This window comes from Squalius cephalus (assembly GCF_949319135.1).
Source record: "Squalius cephalus genome assembly, chromosome: 3".
NCBI classification, from domain to species: Eukaryota; Metazoa; Chordata; class Actinopteri; order Cypriniformes; family Leuciscidae; genus Squalius; species Squalius cephalus.
In genome coordinates, this window is record NC_137124.1 from 34,516,894 (window position 1) to 34,536,885 (window position 19,992).

A 19,992-nucleotide genomic window follows, 5' to 3' on the forward strand; every position below is an offset into this window, starting at 1 on the left:
TAAAACCGAAAAAACCGCAATTCACAAGCGCGTATTGAACCGTGGATGTCGTACCGAACGGTTCAATATTATATTGAGAATTGTGGCATCCCTAATATATATATATACAGTGAGGAAAATAAGTATTTGAACACCCTGCTATTTTGCAAGTTCTCCCACTTAGAAATCATGGAGGGGTCTGAAATTGTCATCGTAGGTGCATGTCCACTGTGAGAGACATAATCTAAAAAGAAAAAATCCAGAAATCACAATGTATGATTTTTTAACTATTTATTTGTATGATACAGCTGCAAATAAGTATTTGAGCACCTGAGAAAATCAATGTTAATATGTGGTACAGTAGCCTTTGTTTGCAATTACAGAGGTCAAACGTTTCCTGTAGTTTTTCACCAGGTTTGCACACACTGCAGGAGCGATTTTGGCCCACTCCTCCACACAGATCTTCTCTAGATCAGTCAGGTTTCTGGGCTGTCGCTGAGAAACACGGAGTTTGAGCTCCCTCCAAAGATTCTCTATTGGGTTTAGGTCTGGAGACTGGCTAGGCCACGCCAGAACCTTGATATGCTTCTTACAGAGCCACTCCTTGGTTATCCTGGCTGTGTGCTTCGGGGTCATTGTCATGTTGGAAGACCCAGCCTCGACCCATCTTCAATGCTCTAACTGAGGGAAGGAGGTTGTTCCCCAAAATCTCGCAATACATGGCCCCGGTCATCCTCTCCTTAATACAGTGCAGTCGCCCTGTCCCATGTGCAGAAAAACACCCCCAAAGCATGATGCTACCACCCCCATGCTTCACAGTAGGGATGGTGTTCTTGGGATGGTACTCATCATTCTTCTTCCTCCAAACACGTTTAGTGGAATTATGACCAAAAAGTTCTATTTTGGTCTCATCTGACCACGTGACTTTCTCCCATGACTCCTCTGGATCATCCAAATGGTCATTGGCAAACTTAAAGGGATAGTTCAGGATTTTAGACATGAATCTCTATAGCTTCCCCATAAGCAGTGTGGTGCATTGACCATGACTTACCCCCGACAGCGTCCTGTGAGCCGAGCTCCGGTCCAGTTTTGGTCAAGATGAAATTAGTCCGGCAAGTTTGCTGGGGTCACGGCAATAAAGCTTTTTTCTTCTCAAATCAATATGTGTTCAAAAGAGTGATATATTTGCAGCACAAAACCGCTGTCTATGGAGAGGTCAGACCTCGTAATGGCTTGGCACTATTTTCTTCCCCGTCATATCACTGCGCGCTGCCGCTACCTACAGCCAGCTGGGAGCTGCGCAGGCGCACACCACTTTTTCAGTTGTTCGGCAGTGTTTACAGCAGTGTTTACAGCAGTGTTTACGTGCTCAGAACAGCTGCACGAACGAGCTAACATAGCTAACGTTACTCACCAAGAGCGATCAGTTTGTAATCCTTTTGGCTGTGTGTTGAAGTCAATGTTCTCATCGTCGCTGCTGTAGTCAGACATGTTATCGTTCTCTTTACGAGCTATAAACAAAGTGACACGTGCGCGGCTCCCAGCTGGCTGTAGGTAGCGGCAGCGCGCAGTGATATGACGGGGAAGAAAATAGTGCCAAGCCATTACGAGGTCTGACCTCTCCATAGACAGCGGTTTTGTGCTGCAAATATATCACTCTTTTGAACACATATTGATTTGAGAAGAAAAAAGCTTTATTGCCGTGACCCCAGCAAACTTGCCGGACTAATTTCATCTTGACCAAAACTGGACCGGAGCTCGGCTCACAGGACGCTGTCGGGGGTAAGTCATGGTCAATGCACCACACTGCTTATGGGGAAGCTATAGAGATTCATGTCTAAAATCCTGAACTATCCCTTTAAGATGGGCCTTGACATGTGCTGGTTTAAGCAGGGGAACCTTCCGTGCCATGCATGATTTCAAACCATGACGTCTTAGTGTATTACCAACAGTAACCTTGGAAACGGTGGTCCCAGCTCTTTTCAGGTCATTGACCAGCTCCTCCCGTGTAGTTCTGGGCTGATTTCTCACCTTTCTTAGGATCATTGAGACCCCACGAGGTGAGATCTTGCATGGAGCCCCAGTCCGAGGGAGATTGACAGTCATGTTTAGCTTCTTCCATTTTCTAATGATTGCTCCAACAGTGGACCTTTTTTCAAGCTGCTTGGCAATTTCCCTGTAGCCCTTTCCAGCCTTGTGGAGGTGTACAATTTTGTCTCTAGTGTCTTTGGACAGCTCTTTGGTCTTGGCCATGTTAGTAGTTGGATTCTTACTGATTGTATGGGGTGGACTATGGGGTGGACAGGTGTCTTTATGCAGCTAACGACCTCAAACAGGTGCATCTAATTTAGGATAATAAATGGAGTGGAGGTGGACATTTTAAAGGCAGACTAACAGGTCTTTGAGGGTCAGAATTCTAGCTGATAGACAGGTGTTCAAATACTTATTTGCAGCTGTATCATACAAATAAATAGTTAAAAAATCATATATTGTGATTTCTGGATTTTTTTTTTTTAGATTATGTCTCTCACAGTGGACATGCACCTACGATGACAATTTCAGACCCATCCATGATTTCCAAGTGGGAGAACTTGCAAAATAGCAGGGTGTTCAAATACTTATTTTCCTCACTGTATATATATAAAACTAAAATATTTTGTCCATAAAAATCTATTTTCATATAAAATAATGGCGTTTTTTAATGAAAAATGACAATAAACACACCACAAAACAGATATACAGCATAGTTCAAGACAATGTGGGCAAATAGATGAAGAAACACATTGAAACGTTACAGGGCTGAACACAACACACCCCTCCCCTTCCACCACACACAGAACAGGAGACAAACAGGCGAGCCAGAATGCTTTACATTTCTTGAAATAATAGTGTCTGAACATTGAAATAACAGAATGTAGATTAAAATAAAAGCATTTTAAATAAACACTAAAAACTGAGATGAAAAAATAAATTTAGCAGGAAATTTACTTTTCCTATGGTTAAAGGAACGCGCCGCCTTTTTGGGACTTTAGCTTATTCACCGTATCCTCCAGAGTTAGATAAGTCCATACATACCCTTTTCATCTCTGTGCGTGCCGTAACTCTGTCTGACGCACCCACCGCTAGCCTAGCTTAGCACAAAGACTGGAGGTGAACGGCTCCAGCTAGCATACTGCTCCCAATACAAAATAACGCCAACATTTTCCTATTTGCATGTTATGATTTGTATAGTCACAGCGTATACAAATAACAAGGTCACATGAGACACTGCCAATCTTCTAACCGTATACATACTGGGAACTATATTCTCAGAAGGCGAAGCACTGCTACTTCTGCGGAGTGATTTACTCCAACTCTGAGCGAACTCTATGGAAGGCCAAAAGCGCCAAAACGTGTTAATGCGTAAATTGCGTGCTGACGTGTAAATTGCGTTAACACAACAGTTTCACACCTTGTGGCCCTTTTGGCTTTCCATAATAATCCGCGCAGAACCGATCACCGGTGATCACTGCGAGATACATGCCGGTTAGAAATGTGTCCGCGTGCGGTCCGACTTGCTCTGATGTCATGCTGACGTATGTCAAAAAACTGTCGGATTCTGCAGTCAAGCGCAGTGGCGCTGATCAAAAGCCATGATGGGAAACGACTCGCTGACGGCACAGCTTAATGCTCATTGGTTTAAACAACCGTAATGTATTGTTCTCTTTTAAAATGTTTGATTTTAAAACACTGATTTATGTTTTTATGTGTACATTATGTGTGAGTATTCCTAAACTCTCTGACAGTGTGATGGGTTATTTGATTGTTGTCATATTTATAAAAATATATACTATATAAAACATGTCTGTAGGCTAAAGTAAAATGATTGATAAACACGTCTTTAGTATGTAATTAAATAAGTACTTTGGGAGTCTTGTTCATTATATTTATTTTCATTTAAAAGCAACAGAACTTAAATTACATCCAGTTTATTAGCAACACCATGCACGAGCGTGAATCCCGCGATATCCGCCTTTGATCTCGCAGGGGCCGGATCCACAGCGAGATGGTCTTGCACTCCTCCCCTCACTGCAGCCGCCTACTCTCGTCTACATTTCAGGCGAGGCAAGGCGCATCTCAAACAAGCTGCTGCATGTGGGAGGGAAGTTATTTTGATTGTTTACAATGGATCATGTATAATAATACAAAAAAGATGTGCACAGATAAATCCTTTATAAGAAATACTGCAATATTCCATGAAAAATAAGAATGGTCAATTTGACTTCATGGTGACTTAAGTTGAATCTTACTTCATTGCTTCTGTCTTTTCGTAAGCACACTGTTGCACTTTTTAGCCAGATGATGGCACTGCAGTGCTGCATTGTGTAAATCACGTGAGAGAATCTGAAACCGATACCGCTGCATTTTCTTGAAAATGAAAGTAAATCCAGGCGTATTGCTCTGTTAAAAGTCCGTCACCACTCTGATCCACGGGACATGAGGAAGTAGATTACATACCAGACACACAGACGAGCGAAAGAGTTTCTTTAGCATCTCAACAACATGCCCACTTTAAATGGTATGTTCACACTTTTTATCTTTATCTTCAAAATTCGCTAATGATTCGTGTGAATGTATAATTACCTAAGAAAAGTGAACACCATATAGGTTATTATAATTAGTTTGTCTGTACAGTGAGGGTGACTCCGGATTTGCTTTATCATAGTAGTATCATGTCATGTAACATTTCGTGCTGTATCAATGTGTATCATTATAGTGGATATAATAATTGTTATTCTTGACAAACTCACGTTGAGTTTGAATTATTTTTTTCTGTTTAGAATGAAAACACTCATTTATTATTCATGTTGAAATATGTATGCCTTGCTTCTCCAAGTCATCTGACGATGTTAGGAGTATGTTGGTTATTTAAAAAAAAAAAGAATAATAAGCATAAAATGACACACTTTGTGTTGTCTCTGTGTGTGTGTGTGTGTGTGTGTGTGTGTGTGTGTGTGTGTGTGTGTGTGACGTGTTTACATTAACAATGATATTCACATAGGAAATCAAAATGGCAAAAAGGACGATGACTTTTCTGGAAAGAAGTTAAAAACACTTCCCACTGAGCTACTCAAGAAAGGTGGAGAAGCTGTCAGGGTAGATCTACAGCGTAACAGACTCAAACAAATCACTGGCATCTCGCAACTTACAAACCTGAAAGAGCTTAACCTGAGCAGGAATGAGATCACTGACTTCCCCCTTGAGATTAGAGGGTTACACCAATTGGAGAAACTTTATTTGAATCAGAACAGTCTCAAAACCATTCCAGAAAATGTATTTCCATCTTTGGGGAAACTTAATTTCTTAAAGTTGAGCACCAATCGGATTGAAAAGCTACCCATCGATTTGAACAGGTGCCAAGATCTCACCTATCTGAACCTGTCCAACAACTGCCTGAAGAATTTGGATCCTATTGTGGATCTTTCACACCTTAAAGAACTTTATGTCGAGAGGAACCAGTTGTATGAGCTACCAGACAAGCTCTTTCAAAACAGTAGTTTAACTCTGTTCAAAGCTAATGGCAACCCTCTTAGAAAGCCACCTGTGGAGGTCTGTACTGGGGGATTGAGAGATATCCAGAGTTATTTTTCAATGCTTGAGGCAAACGCCCCCCATGTCTACACTGTGAAGACCATGTTTCTGGGGAACTCCATGGCAGGGAAATCCACTCTGTGCCGAAGTCTGGAGCAGGGTTGCCCTGTACCAGTGGAAGAGGCTGATCGTACTGTAGGGATCGATATCAGTGAAGTTGATAGAGATGGCATCCGTTTCTTCTTTTGGGACTTTGCTGGACAAGAGGAATACTACATCACCCATCATGTTTTTATAACAGCTCAAGCCTTTGTCATACTTGCCATCAACCTTTCCAGGTAAAGCATTTTTTTTTTTCATTTAATCTTTTTTCTACTGTTAGATCAAACGGTTCAATATACTCTAACCACTAAACACACTATACAAGTCAATGAAAATTCATTCCTCTATTAGCAAGAATCTCTTATTACTTTTGCCTGTCCTTTTAAATCGTTTGTGTGATGGGCTTTAGGATGGGCTATTATTACTTTTCTAAACAATCAGATATGTGATCTCTGCATTGTGGACAATAAAATAGGCAAAACCAGAATATTATAGAGGATTCACAATTAACATTCATTTAACTCCTCTCACATTTTTACAATTGATTTTTTTTTTTATTGTGAATTTGCACATATTTGTCATACAAGATGAACTTTATTTTTATTTATATATTAATTCATTTTTTTAGATATTTTTTTTAAAGGGGTCCTATTATGCTTTTTCACGTTTTCAACTTTGTTAGTGTGTAATGTTGAGCATAAAAAAGATCTGCAAGGCTACAAAGCTCAAAGTCCAAACAGAATCCCCTTTTCAAGAACTACAACGAACGGCTTGTTTGGACTACAATGCGATTTTTCCGGATTTTATGAAGTCACAATGTTACTCATCAAAATAATTCCCACCAACGGAAAATGCAAAAAAGCGGACAAGGCCTGGTTGAGCTTCATTAGAGAAGAAAGTGTTGTCGCTATGTTGAAGAGACGCTGTAACGATATAAAGTTAAGAAAACTAAACAACCGAGAGAAATATATGTCTACTACATCAGATTTAAAGTTTTATCTTTACATCAGCATGGAGAAATAACATTATAATCTCTTCCACGGTATGAAAGCTACATGTGCAAAACTAAATGTGAAGACTTTTCCATATACTGGCCCTGATAATCATCACAAATACTTACCGCTTGCTCCATTTCTGTAAATCCATTTTTTTTGAATGAATGACTCTCTCACCTGTTGCTCTAGTCTTCATCAACAGCACCTCCTGCTGATGAGGTCGACTAACAGCTATGGAGATTATCAATCGGCACTGATATTCCTCATTCCCGGATGTCAAATGTTGAATTTTCTGTGGAATTTGAACCACTGAATTTGTGGAAGCAAATTGCCTGTCGAATATTATAGGTTGTATTTTTAAACAGAATTAATATTTTGGAAGTGAAATCTGAAAGGTGAATATGGATCATTGAATTTTTCAAAATGAAAACGTGTGTGAAATATTTTGAATTGAAATATTCACAGCTTAAATTCCAGCCCTAAAAATACAATGCATTAAAATGCAAGCAGGGTTAATGCAATGCACATTTTTTTCAAGTGCAATTCAACAAGCTTTTTTGTTTCAAAAACATTATTTTACTTCCACGAGAGAAGTGCTGTGTAATAATGTAAAATATGTGAAAAATAATGTATGTTTTGAATAGTCAAGCATGAAAGCATATTCTAGAACATCCCAAAAACAAATTCAAGACTTCGTAAAAGGGCATAATAGGACCCCTTTAAGATTAACTTTAAGTTAAAATAACTTTATTTAAATGAATATATATAAAAAATTATATATTTATTCATTTATTTTAGTTACAACTTGGACAACCAGAGTTTCAAAGAGAACGTGGAGTTCTGGATCAAAAATCTACAGCTTAAGATACCAGACTCAGTGGTCCTGCTTGTAGGCACTCATGTTGACCAGTGCACAGAGACTGAGGTGAATGAAAAGAAAAAACACATCGATGTGGGGGTGAAGGAAATGCTTAAAAAGCACACAGATACCTTAGAGCAGCGGAGAAAGAACCTCCAGGATGGGGACAACCCATCTTTGAACTACGACCAGATGCATCAAATCGAAAGACTCACTGAGTACAAACTAAAGGTAATTTGGTTTTGTATTGCTGTCTTAAAATATGCATCCAATGAAATGTGCTGCTATGATCTGCTTCATTTCCTTATGTTTTTAGGTCCTTGAATTTATACTTATAGATTGCACTAAACAGGAAGACATTGACAGACTACTTACTCGCATCAAAAACGATGTTTTGAACAAAGAAACATTCCCCAACATTGAAAAGACTTTACCTAGGAGCTACTGTGATGTGGAGAAGGATATCTATGACCTTGTGAAGAACGGTGATATTCCAGAGCATGGTGAGTAGTTTTTTGTTTTGTTTGTTCTTAAATTAGTTTCTTTAATTGATCATTTTCTAAAGTCTGAAATCTGCACCTATTAACAGGAATTGTCCTCTTGCCTGAGCTGAAGAATAGACATGATACACTGGACGATGACAAACTGAGGTTAATTCTTCAGTATCTTCACCGAATTGGTGTCATTATGTGGTACAAGGAAATCCCAGAATTGGCAGGTTCTGTGTTTGTGAAACCATCATTCCTCATCTCACTGTTCAAGGTTCATGCGTCAAACATTTAAACTACAACCATTAAATGTTATCCGTGTATCACTTAAAATCCTTCATCACTTATTTCTTTTGATTCTGACACAGACTATTGTGAGACATGACCTGGTCCAGGAACTGAACAAGATTTCCGCTGCACAGCTGAAGTCAGAAAACGCACTTGTAATTCAGAAGAAAAGATGGATCAGTGACTATAAAGACAGAGCATCCTTAAGCAATGTGGCTATTAGGATCCTTGTGCGGACTGAGCTCCAGAAGAGTTACGGCAAGAATGATGAAGAGCTAATTGAGGAGGTTGTTGGGTCCAGAAAGAAGGAGGGGAGTCTCCTTTCACTACTAAAACACTTTGATGTATGTTTGTCAACCAAACATAACAGTCCTCTCAATCCAAAAGCCAACGAATTCTGTCCAAAAAAAGACTGGGTGGCCTCAAATCCAATTGTGTACGAGCCAGATGCTTGTCTTTTCCCGAATAACCTGGCAGACAATGAACAGGTAAAGCAAAAGTGGGAATCAGACAATACAGAAGACCTCAACATCCATGTATACCTCCTACCTGAGATTCCACATGGTTTCTTCCACAGGTGAATGCTTATGCTTGTCTTTTTTAGACAAAATAACGAAATACATTGAAGAACATTTTGGATTTATTCACTGTAAGTGAATGTGCAAAGCATCATCAACCCAGATACCAGAATAATTTGCTCAAAAAGCTAATTTAAACTGATTTGATTGTGAATATTACCTTGGATGACTGTTATGACTTGTAATACTGTCGCTTTACAGGCTTGTCATCAGGACATGCTCCTTATACTCTCCATACTGGATAGGAAAAGACCAGTGTATGCTGTGCAGTGGCAACAAACGTTTTCTGCTCAGAGAACGCTGTGATGATGAGGATCAGTTCATTGAGATCCGCTGCAAAGAGAGTGAACGTAAGACCCCTCTTTTTGATTACATTTATACATTAACTTTTTGCCTTTTTATGTGTGCAAGTTTTGCAAGTTTCCTTTTAAAGGAATAATTCACCCATAATTTACTCACCCTCAAGCCGTTCTAGGTGTATATGGCTATCTTCTTTCAATCTAACACAATAGGGGTTACAGATGGTGGTCAACCAGAATGCCTATTACCGCCGCGCCAGCCGCCGCGGCGAAATTACCGCGGCGAAAATAAACCAGCCGCATTTCAAAGTCGTTCCCGAAATGACCGCCAGGTGGCGCAAAGGGACATTGTGCAAAACAGCAGCAATTGCCGTATTTTAAAATGTAAGTGGGTTAAATAATAGGCATATTTTTCATATATATAAATAGGCCTATTAGGCTACAACAGAATAGAACCAAAGATAGAATCAATTTTACAGCTGAAAAAATAGAATCAAAAGTTAAAAATAGAGACGATGTTAGGAGCAATGACGCTGAATATTTTTACTATTCTATTGAGGAATTAGATAAACGAAGAGCTCTCGTGAGCGATACAATTTATAGTGATTTCAAAAGCAGTCCTTAAAAAAAAAAAAAAATTACATGGAGTAGTGTGGCATAATTTTTGAGAGATTACGCGGAACACGTTTTAGTTAAGATCCTGGTTTCAATGCCCTTAATGTATATAGGCTAGGCTTTAAAAAAAATTCACAACGCGTTTTGAGATTGTTTTGAATTAAACATTGAAGTTTAAAATGTAGTGTTTTGGCACACCAGGCCGAGTGGCGTTACGCATTGTTCAAAAATCAGGTTTTATTCTGGCATGTTGAATTGGCGTTAATATTTTTTTTATTTATTTATTAGATTTAGATTTTAGGTTTTGTTAGATTTATTTTTCTCATAACAGCTAAAATAACTTAATATATGCCTTGTCTTCATATGATTTTTATCAATGAACTAGTGTTTTCTGACAGTGTCGACTGCAAAGATGAAGTTGACGATCGCCATATTTGTAGTGAACGCACCTAGAGAGAAATGCACAAAGACATAATCAGAGAGTAGCCTTTTTCTTTTTCGTTTTGAATTATTTCGTTTGAAGACATTTCAAGCTTTGTGTATTTGATGTATTTATCATGTCTGTGTGAGGCATACGCTGAGTTTCGTTAAGTTAGGAGGATGAGATGCGCTCCAGCTGACGTGCAATGCAAGTGACCTCACGGGCGCCTCTATGATTAGTGTCTGTTTGCTTCTCTTACTTATTGAATCCAGACAATTGGGTGATGAAAAAATGATTAAAATTAAGATACAATTTATAGAAAACGAAATTCACTTTAAAAAAAGGTTTCTACTCAACAAAACTTAATGAAGTGGTCAAAATCATGTCTGACCCACTCCATATCCATCTCTCGATATAATGCATACTATCTTACTCATGCTGTTCACTTTTCATATTCAACATAGATTGAAAAAACAACATTATAATATTTTAACAAATATGATACTAAATGAGATTATTTAATGTCTACAACAGTAGGCCTATAGACTCTATTTGTACAAATTGCTGCACGTTAATGTAATTAAATGAAACCTTGTAACGAATTCACACTGTAGGGTAGACTGTGTACAGTTGAGACACCTTAAATAACTTGCGTTCGCAGCAAGCACAAGTTGTGATTTTTGCTGTGCACTTGCATATAAGTGTCAGCTGGGAAGGAAATATAGAGACCAGACCTCTTGGAACTTTAATTGAATACATAGCGTTGGTAAAGCATACTGAAATTACATCCCTACAAATGTATTAGGCCCTACTGAAAATAAATGTATCGAATTTAAGCAAAGTAGCCTAAATGTTAAGACTGTAAGCCCTTTGCTTTTTTACGTAGCCTAAAGGACTCTTATAGCCGACTTTGGGTTAATTTAATTTGTAGAGGATTTTTTAACTCAAACATTAACACTGAAATAAATTAAACTAAATTATTGTAATTTTTTGGCACACCACGACGAGTGGCGCTATGCATTGTTCTAAAGCCAGGTTTTATTCTGGCATGTTGAATTAGTGTTCAACAAATGCGGCGGCGCGTTCATTTGAATGAAGAGCGTTTCTCGCTCGTGCGAGCGAACACACACTGGAACGTTAGGCCGTATCGCAACGAGTGAATAGTGGCCGAGTGGTTGAACGTACGTTACGATCATTTAGATGACACGGGTTCGAATCCCGAACTAACTTGGACTACTGGTGTTTTTATATTAGCCTATTAATGCATTTTATAGTCTATTGTTGATGCAGAGAGATTTGTCTTCTAAAACATTTTTTTTTTGCCTATTTACAAAATAAAATCGCCATGCATTTCCATTTTACACTAAGGAACAAATATTATACAATGACTTTACTTCTGTAGCCTATAATAATTCATATATATGACGTTTAAACGACAAACAATAAAATCAGAACCAGTATTCTGTTGCGTTCATGGTTCCAGTGGCAGTAATGCATCCACGGCTTTTCAAAATGTCACAAAGCGTTTTGAGATTGTTTTGAATTAAATATTGAAGTTTATAATTTGTTTGGCACGACGAGTGGCAAACTCTTTGTTTTGTTTTGCAAACTCAGCTAGCCTGTGGGGGGTTTGGAGAAGGCAATACTTTGCTTTATCGTGGGGGTGGAGGACAGAGGTGTTAATGTTCCGTCTTTCATATGGAGAGTGTCGGAGCCAGCCTGATGAGGCAAAGGCAAAATTCTTTTAAGGATTAATCTCAAAATCTCCAAAAGTCCATAGCCTATGTACAGTAGGCCCTATATCTTATTAAATTATATATTGTAGTTTTATTGATTGTATAGGTTTTCCACAAACAATTTAAATTTAGCAGATACAGAGCTCTTTTATTGGCGACCCACCTCGTTTTATTGTAAGGTGAATTCAGCAAGGCATGTTGTATCTTTGAAGGAACAAAAGCTATTTGTTACAGTTTTTTCTTTCGTGATTTGTGTGGATGACACACAGCGACATATACAGTATTATCAGCTGTATGGTGTTTTTTTACGCTGAAATGCTTAATTTCGAGAAAGACTCGCCGCGCGCAGTGAGGGAGACCAAACTTACTAAAAAAATATCCATCGCGAGAGAGACAAAGTTCTTAATGCCTGTTCTTAATTTATGTTGCTTTGAACTTTTTCCGTTTTGTACCGTTTTAATTTTTTAATTTAGCTGCAATTTCTTTGACAATAGAAATTTAAAATGTTGCAAGAATAGGCCTAAGATTCTGTGTTTCTTATGTTGCATCACAAAGGGAATAAACTCTATCGATGCAACCCTGTTTAAATAAATAAACTGTCCCGACACTTTATTCATATCTTAAAATGTGCGATGGGTTTTCAAACTTAATTAATTTTATTTTTATTTTACATTTTCATTGTTTATTTTTTAATTGAAAGCAATACTGTATTGAAAGTATTTTTCTGATTTGTTCGATCTGTTTTGAAAAATGTCTTCCGTTGATATGGCCGGGTATCACTGTCAGTCATCTCAATCTCGTGAATGATTCACACACACACACAAAAATAATTTAGCAGATTAAAGACGAATCATCTTCATTTTCTGGTGCAATCGGCTGACAGTCTTCCTTCATCAGATGTGTCGTCTTTGCAGCGGGAATGTAGCAAATTTATGTTGTAATGTACAATTGATAATTAAACAAGATGATTGACTTTAATAAACAGATACATATTCAAGCATCAAGAACGGAAAAACATAAACACTGTCGGCAACACTGAGATTCGATCTCAGATCGTTTGAAGCTCCGAGAGGCTATTGTTAATGCTTTGACCACAGAGCTACCGTCAGAATCGCCAACGTCTACTATTTTCTCTGTTTTAAAAGTTTGTAACATGTAAGGCTATTTAGTTCTGAATATAACAAAGAATGCTTAAACCGACTACATCGGTTAGGAGCTGCAAGTCCTGAAAATGTTTTAATTTCACGGTAAATTATTTTAAGTTATTTCACTGTTATGTTTCAGTTAATAAATCTACAAACACATTAAAATAACACGAAGAAAATGACAAGTAACCTATTGACATAGCCTTTCTAAATTATAGAAAAACTGGGCACACAATGTTAACGTGTGTCTACTTTGTTTAAATTTAATGAATTTGAATTCGTTTAACCACAATATTTATCTTGAATTTATCTGTGACCTCAGCTCAAATTACTGCCGCGGCAGATTACGTCATAAAGAGAATAAACTGACACTTTTCAAAGTCTGTGATTACAGCGCCACTCAGCGGTAAAAGGCAGCAAATACACATCCCAATTTTGCCGCCGCGGGAACGGCGGCGGTAAAAGTCTCATTCTGGTTGACCACCATCTGTATATTAAATAACATCCAGTCTCTTCCCAGCTTTGTAATGGCTTTGAATAGTGTCCGATTGTTTTTCAACTCCAAAAAGCGAATCCATCCATCATAAAAGTAATCTAAACTCCAGTGGGTTAATAAATGCCTTCAGAAGTGAAGCTATGGGTTTCTGTAGGAAAAAATATCCTTATTTAAAACTTTATAAACTTTAATCCCTGGCTTCCAGCAACGGCCATGCGCATGTTCACGAGACAGTCGACTTCCGGTGAAAGGGTCATATGTCATACTTCGCGTCAGAGGTCACCCTTCTGCCTAAACTCGACTCTCTTGGCAACGTGTGTACGACCGATTTTTTTATATTTCTGAAAGAAGTCTCTTATGGTCACAAAGGCTGCATCAATTTAATCAAATATCCAGTAAAAACAGACTGAGCCCCAAAGTAGAGGTGTGCAATCCTGACCCGATGCAATAGAGTGCGGCGCAGGACAAGTTTTGAATTGCTGATTGCGGATACAGGAGGGAAGATAGAGATATTTGCACGGCAAAAATACAATAATCTAATAATAACAGCACGCAGAATTCTGTCACTTGAGATATGAAGCAACGTGTGTGGAAAAAATAGCCTATAGACACCAAAACGAGACAGAATCTAACTGGACTGGGACTGAAAATTCCATGTAGACCTCTTTCTATGGGCTTTTATAACGTTAAAAAACGCAGGAGCAGTATATAACACATTTTTGTTGGAGAGGTATTGAGAAAGTGAGTGCACAAGCGGGACATTTTTTTAGAAAGACTGTAGAAAGAGAGATGGCTGAGATATTACCAAAGTTGAAAAGGTCAGAGGAATATAATTGGAACGATCAGGCAAGAGCTAGGACCCGCGTTAATATTGGAAAAGCTTTCCAGCGCTGCAGGGACGTTAGAAAGCGAGAAGGCCTGAAGATGGACGCAGAAGTTGCTTTGAAGTTTGGATTTATTTTTATACATGTATGTATGTCTGTGTTTTTTTCATAAAAAAATATAATTCTATATTTTAAAGGTATAGCGGAGGATTTTCCCGAATTTTAGAAAAGAACCGCCCTCTCCACTTTTTGGAAAAATGCACATGCGCAACACTCTGCTCCCGAGAGGGAACGCCTATTAAACGTGTGCACGAGAGAGCAAATCGAGATGTTTAACTTGTCTACGCGGTGCGTGACTTGTGCCAGGGCTAGCATCGCTAATCATAGCTTACATTAACTTTTACTAGCAGTGATTTTAAATGGATTTCTCCAAATAGCATGCCAAACTTTACCTGTCGAGTAGAAACTTCGTGACTGAGGCATCAGTGGGAAGCCCAACCTGTGTTTTGAGTGCACGCCATCATGTGAAATATTCTCCCAAAAACACTCTGGTCTTGTTTCTATCTTCTGCGGCCTTTCTCTTCTTCTCATACACCTCGTAGACTTTTTTTCTCTTGCCATTTTCAAAGGAATGGTTGAAACCGTAGCTCACCACTCATATACACCTGAAAGTGCGCATGCGCAGAAAGCGAAAACTACTCAGGGACGAGCACGTACGACGGCCTTACGTAAACATATCACCAGAATGATTGACACTTAGGAGGACCAATAGTCTTGCTGATCCACCCAGAAAAAGAAAATCCTCCGCTATACCTTTAAATTAACTATATTTTAAATTAACAGTTGACAATGACTCTGATCATAGAAAATATCACTGGATTACAATAGCTCACAAAAAAACAACCACTGTACAAGTAGCCTGCATTGTACTTAATGTTGGTAATGTACATTTTCAAAATGTTTCTTCCTGTAGTTGAAACCTCAGAAGACATCCAGAAAGCATGGAAAGTGATAAGGGAGATTATGAAACGGCTGAACACACTGACAGAGCAGTGGCAAGGGTTGTACCAGACTGTCCACAGTCCTTGCAAGGCCCAGGACTGTGATGACTACTTTGAATGGAATGACTGGCAAGAATGGTTAGAAGATTTCGGAACAAACCCATTTAATGTGTAAGTTGTCATTTGATTCGTCTTGTTTTGTGTTCTCAACAGAGCATTTTTGCTTTCGTTGTATAGTCATATTCTTTTATTGAATTATATGTTAGGCTCATCTTGTTTTTAATCGTATTAAGATAAAATCAGGTGACTGAGTACTGTGTTCTGTCTTATAGAGGACTAGAGGAGAATCAAACTTGCCGTAATGGTCACCAACGAAGGACAGAGTTGCTGCTCCCTAGAAGTAAATGCATTTATTTACAGAGAAATACAACACACATTTATTCTTCTGCCTTTTATAATTCTTTGTAATTACTTTTTTTGTATGCAGCTCCTGATGCCTAGACCTGAAGGGAGGACACCTGAAATAATAATGCAACAAAGAACTAATACAAAAAAAAATGACTTGACTTGATGTAAAAGGTTTATGTGATTGATAAATTAATTAATAATCAACTTGATTGTGAGCATAAAAAATACTGTCTTAATATATTCAACACTGTAAATGGTAATTGCTCCAAACCAATGAACTAGTTGCCTAATGTAGGAAATGTTTATATATTTTTAAAATGTGTCTAGAATGGACAATCAAACGTTATTTAGGTGAAAATACACAACATTTTTGTTGTTTAATCTACAGTTATAAATTTGTTCAGTGGATATGCTGTCTTGTAGAAACATATTGTCGCCGCTAGGGGGTGATCCAATCATTTACGTGACACATTTTGTTTGAGAACTATTTGTTGAGGGCTAAAGTCTTGCTGTTATGGAGTCCTGGCTTTATCATGTTAGTTAATTGTCCAATAAAGATATCCACATACCAAAGTACCATGGAATTTACCAAGTCTTGTATTGTCAGATCATACTTGCTTACTTACTTACTTGTTTACTTCAACACAAGTAGCAATTTTTACACACACACACACACACACACACACACACACACACACACACACACAGAGAGAGAGAGAGAGAGAGAGAGAGAGTATATTTTTTATATATATAGCCTAGTTATATTTTTCACAAACTCTTTTTATCTGACTCTTTTTTCAATTTCCATCTGTTCATTTATGTTCCGATGTTTACTTCATTATAAAGTAAGTATAGCCTAGCATGCTGTCTATGCCAGTTGATTTGTTTGAACGAGATTTACAGTAGCCTATACTTATAATTATGACTGACGGTTCAGCTTGGAGCAATCTGGGGTTTGGCACGCGCGCAAGCACAAACACAAGGCTTTCCGTTGACTTAACTTTATATTTAAATTGAGACAATGTTATTTTATATCCCCGAAACCTAAGCCTTGTTAAGACATGAGTTAATAAGTGCTTTTTTTTTTCTCATTAGGACCGGCTGATCCACAAAATTTAGGCGATTTCAGTACTATTCTTTGTGGAGACATTTGATCCCGACAATGAAAAATCGGATCAAAATATTAATTATGGTAAAAAAAAAGTCTTTATAAAAACTTATTTTTCCTCCATAGGCTGCTATGCAATCTAGAGGATAAAAGTTATTATATTCAAATTAAATTTCTCATTCAGGCTACTTGTTTGCATTATGCCCCTAACAAAACTGTGGCAGTTCCATGTTGATGATGGTTCTTTGATAGGCTATTTGTACCATGATAGCCTACTTTTTGGCACTTTTTGTTAATAACATGTAAGTCGCTGTTAGGTAATAACCCGCAGACTGACAACAGGTATATTATAGTTGAACTTCTAAAAACTGACGTCACTCCATCGTTCTATTTAATATCAATAGTTGGCACGTTTTACATTCCACAACACGGAACATGTAGGCCTACGCGTGCGCCGGGAGAGCATGATTCCACAGAGATGGGCAATGCCTCATAAGCGTGGCGCAGTGAGCGCACAGAATAGTTCCTTTGAGTTTGTCAAAGCCACGCGCCCGGCGCGCGAAGCCCGAGCAGGGGATTCATACAGGGGGCGGGGTCTTCCTTTAGGAGCGTGCGGCCCGAAAGGGGGTGGAGGTGTGGCGCACGTGTAGAAAAGGGAGAGCAAGTTGCTTTCCCCTCAAATCATTCGCCTAACAGGTGTATCGTTTCTTGCGAGCCACGCGAAAGGCACGAGAGCGGCGCATTACTTGCAAACTCCTCACCTCATCTATTTATCTATTTATTTGACGCGACATGGAGGCAACTGTCATCGCCACGACGCAAATAACGCAAGACTCGTTTTATCAGCCGTTTTCGGAGACCCTCCTGCCTCATGCGAAGCAGGACATGGAGTGTAAAGTGCTGAAGAGACAGCGCTCGAGCAGCCCAGAGCTACTCAGGTGCAAGAGGAGACTGACCTTCAACGGACTCGGCTATACTATCCCTCAACAGCAGCCCATGGCGGTGGCCAGACGGAACGAGCGCGAAAGAAACCGCGTCAAGCAGGTGAACATGGGCTTCCAGACGCTTCGCCAGCATGTGCCGAACGGAGCGGCGAACAAGAAGATGAGCAAAGTGGAGACGCTGCGCTCGGCAGTGGAGTACATCCGAGCGCTTCAGCAGCTGCTGGACGAGCACGACGCCGTGTCTGCTGTGTTGCAGTGCGGTGTCTCGTCTCCATCGGTCTCCAACGCGTACTCTGCGGGCACGGAGTCTCCTCGTTCTGCTTACTCCTCTGATGAAGGCAGCTACGAGCCTCTCAGCTCTGAGGAGCAAGAGCTGCTGGACTTCACCACATGGTTCGACAGATATGAATCAGGTACGAACTTTTTTTTTTTTCGCTTTCAGACCCAACTTGTTTTTTTGTTTTTTACATACCCATGGGCCCCTCAGCCAAACCAGGGGCCTCCAGTTTAAAAAAAAAAAAAAAATTATTTATATCTCTGACACTTTATTATAACAGCATAGATACATACCATTAGAAAAGAGTTCTATATCTTTTTCTTGATTACCTTCTGGTTGAAAACCCTCAGTTTTTATCTGAATTGTATTCATTTTTGGTGTATGCCTGTGACTCATAACTGTTGTTATTCTATTACAGGTGCTTCACTGACTACTAAAGATTGGTGCTGAATGGACAGCACAAGACCGGTACCGGTCGGAGATACGTTGTCTGCTGGTGCCTGTGAAGAATCCGAGTTCATTGAATGAGCACTGGACACACAGAGGGCCATTTCCAGCAATGTGCTCATGCACACAAATGCAACACTCGCACGTTTCCAAACGTTAGAACTGCACTGGATTTGAGACGAGCGAGGATGTCTAAACTGCTGACTTTTGTCTTGTCACCCCATTCTGTATTCAACATTTTGCCCCGTTGATGCAATAATGTGTAAATGCGACTGAATGAGCCAGTTCGTTCCTTCCACATTGTACAAATATCGAGGTGACCAGTTGTAGATAAACGAATGAGGAAAAATAGTATCAGGTCCCATAAACGCCATCTGTTAGGGGAATACACTAACGTTACACTAGGCAGCCCACATGCAACCTGTATATTATAATATTTTGTTCTAGATATGTGACAGCGTTTTTGTACTGGATGAATAACTTTTGTATCAAAGTGTGCACTTGTGTGTTTTTCTACAAACTTGTGTATATGCAATTTTTTATAAGAGAAAACCTATTTTATGTAAAATAAAGACTTTATTTATTCAGATAATTGCCTTGTGTTTGTTTGAAATCAACCAACGCCAAATATGTTTAAAAAGTTTGAAAAATAAACGTTTGCTTGCGGAAATACACTTTACACAAATGTAGATACTTAAGTATATATAATAGAATAGTGCTGATTTACATGGAAATAACCACTACAGATACACTCTTGATTTCAAATATTCAAAAGAAGTGGCTTTTGAGTATGTCAGCATGGTTTAATTAATGGGAGTCATTTACTGTATAAGCACAAAGGAGAGTGACAGGCAGCTGTAGAAGGAACACAACCTTGGGATACAGTGTGTGAACAGTTAATTTTTAAGCAACAACAAAAAAGTTGAAGTGTAAAGCAATTTATAACCCCCGAATACCTTTGTGCTGCAACCAATGTGTCCGTACCAACCTATGGAGGCTGTGAATAGACGTCAACTGAAGACTAATGGTGATGAACTAACTGTCCTGGAGGGCATCCAAAATTTCCTACCAATGTCTGTTTTCCTGTTAAATTTGTCTTTCAGATATATACAGGAGTCTTATCAGCAAAGATAAGGAGACTTGTTTAGGTTTGTGCAGTTCAAACTCTCCCCATTTAAAATGGATCATGCAAAAAAGCAGATCTATTCTTGCTTCAAATGACATCCTTCAAAGTGCTTCAAATGTGAGTCAACCGAGCACCAAGCTTCTGAGTGCATGAAAATTAGCATTTTCTATTGTGCGTGTGAAGTTTGGATGCACTGTAAGGCCTTTCGCCATCATCCAATCAGACAGACCCGTGCTGATTTTGAATGGCCTCTGATTTAAGTGACACAAAAGCACTTTTGTGTGA

General features: G+C 38.9%; 2 protein-coding genes across 2 annotated transcripts; both read left to right on the top strand.

Annotated features, from left to right (window-relative positions):
- Window positions 1-4,076: 4,076 nt before the first annotated feature.
- Window positions 4,077-16,392, top strand: LOC307154961 (malignant fibrous histiocytoma-amplified sequence 1). Its single transcript, XM_079865212.1, has 10 exons — window positions 4,077-4,537; window positions 5,021-5,888; window positions 7,446-7,737; window positions 7,823-8,009; window positions 8,096-8,268; window positions 8,363-8,859; window positions 9,062-9,210; window positions 15,370-15,568; window positions 15,730-15,797; window positions 15,885-16,392. The coding sequence occupies exons 1-10, from the start codon at window positions 4,522-4,524 to the stop codon at window positions 15,896-15,898; spliced, it is 2,463 nt and encodes an 820-aa protein (XP_079721338.1). The 5' UTR covers window positions 4,077-4,521; the 3' UTR covers window positions 15,899-16,392.
- Window positions 16,393-17,334: 942 nt separating this feature from the next.
- Window positions 17,335-19,167, top strand: ascl1b (achaete-scute family bHLH transcription factor 1b). The gene is made up of 2 exons (XM_079865213.1): window positions 17,335-18,270; window positions 18,553-19,167. Exons 1-2 carry the CDS (start codon window positions 17,706-17,708, stop codon window positions 18,582-18,584), a joined length of 597 nt encoding a protein of 198 aa, XP_079721339.1. The 5' UTR covers window positions 17,335-17,705; the 3' UTR covers window positions 18,585-19,167.
- The last annotated feature ends 825 nt before the right edge of the window (window positions 19,168-19,992 follow it).

Bases quoted from the DNA above. Each gene is read 5' to 3' on its own strand.
- LOC307154961 (XM_079865212.1), top strand. The intron at 9,211-15,369 runs GTAAGACCCCTC...TTCTTCCTGTAG, and splicing joins CCGCTGCAAAGAGAGTGAAC to TTGAAACCTCAGAAGACATC. The intron at 15,569-15,729 runs GTAAGTTGTCAT...TCTGTCTTATAG, and splicing joins GGAACAAACCCATTTAATGT to AGGACTAGAGGAGAATCAAA.
- ascl1b (XM_079865213.1), top strand. From the start codon at position 17,706: ATGGAGGCAACTGTCATCGCCACGACGCAAATAACGCAAGACTCGTTT. The intron at 18,271-18,552 runs GTACGAACTTTT...ATTCTATTACAG, and splicing joins GTTCGACAGATATGAATCAG to GTGCTTCACTGACTACTAAA.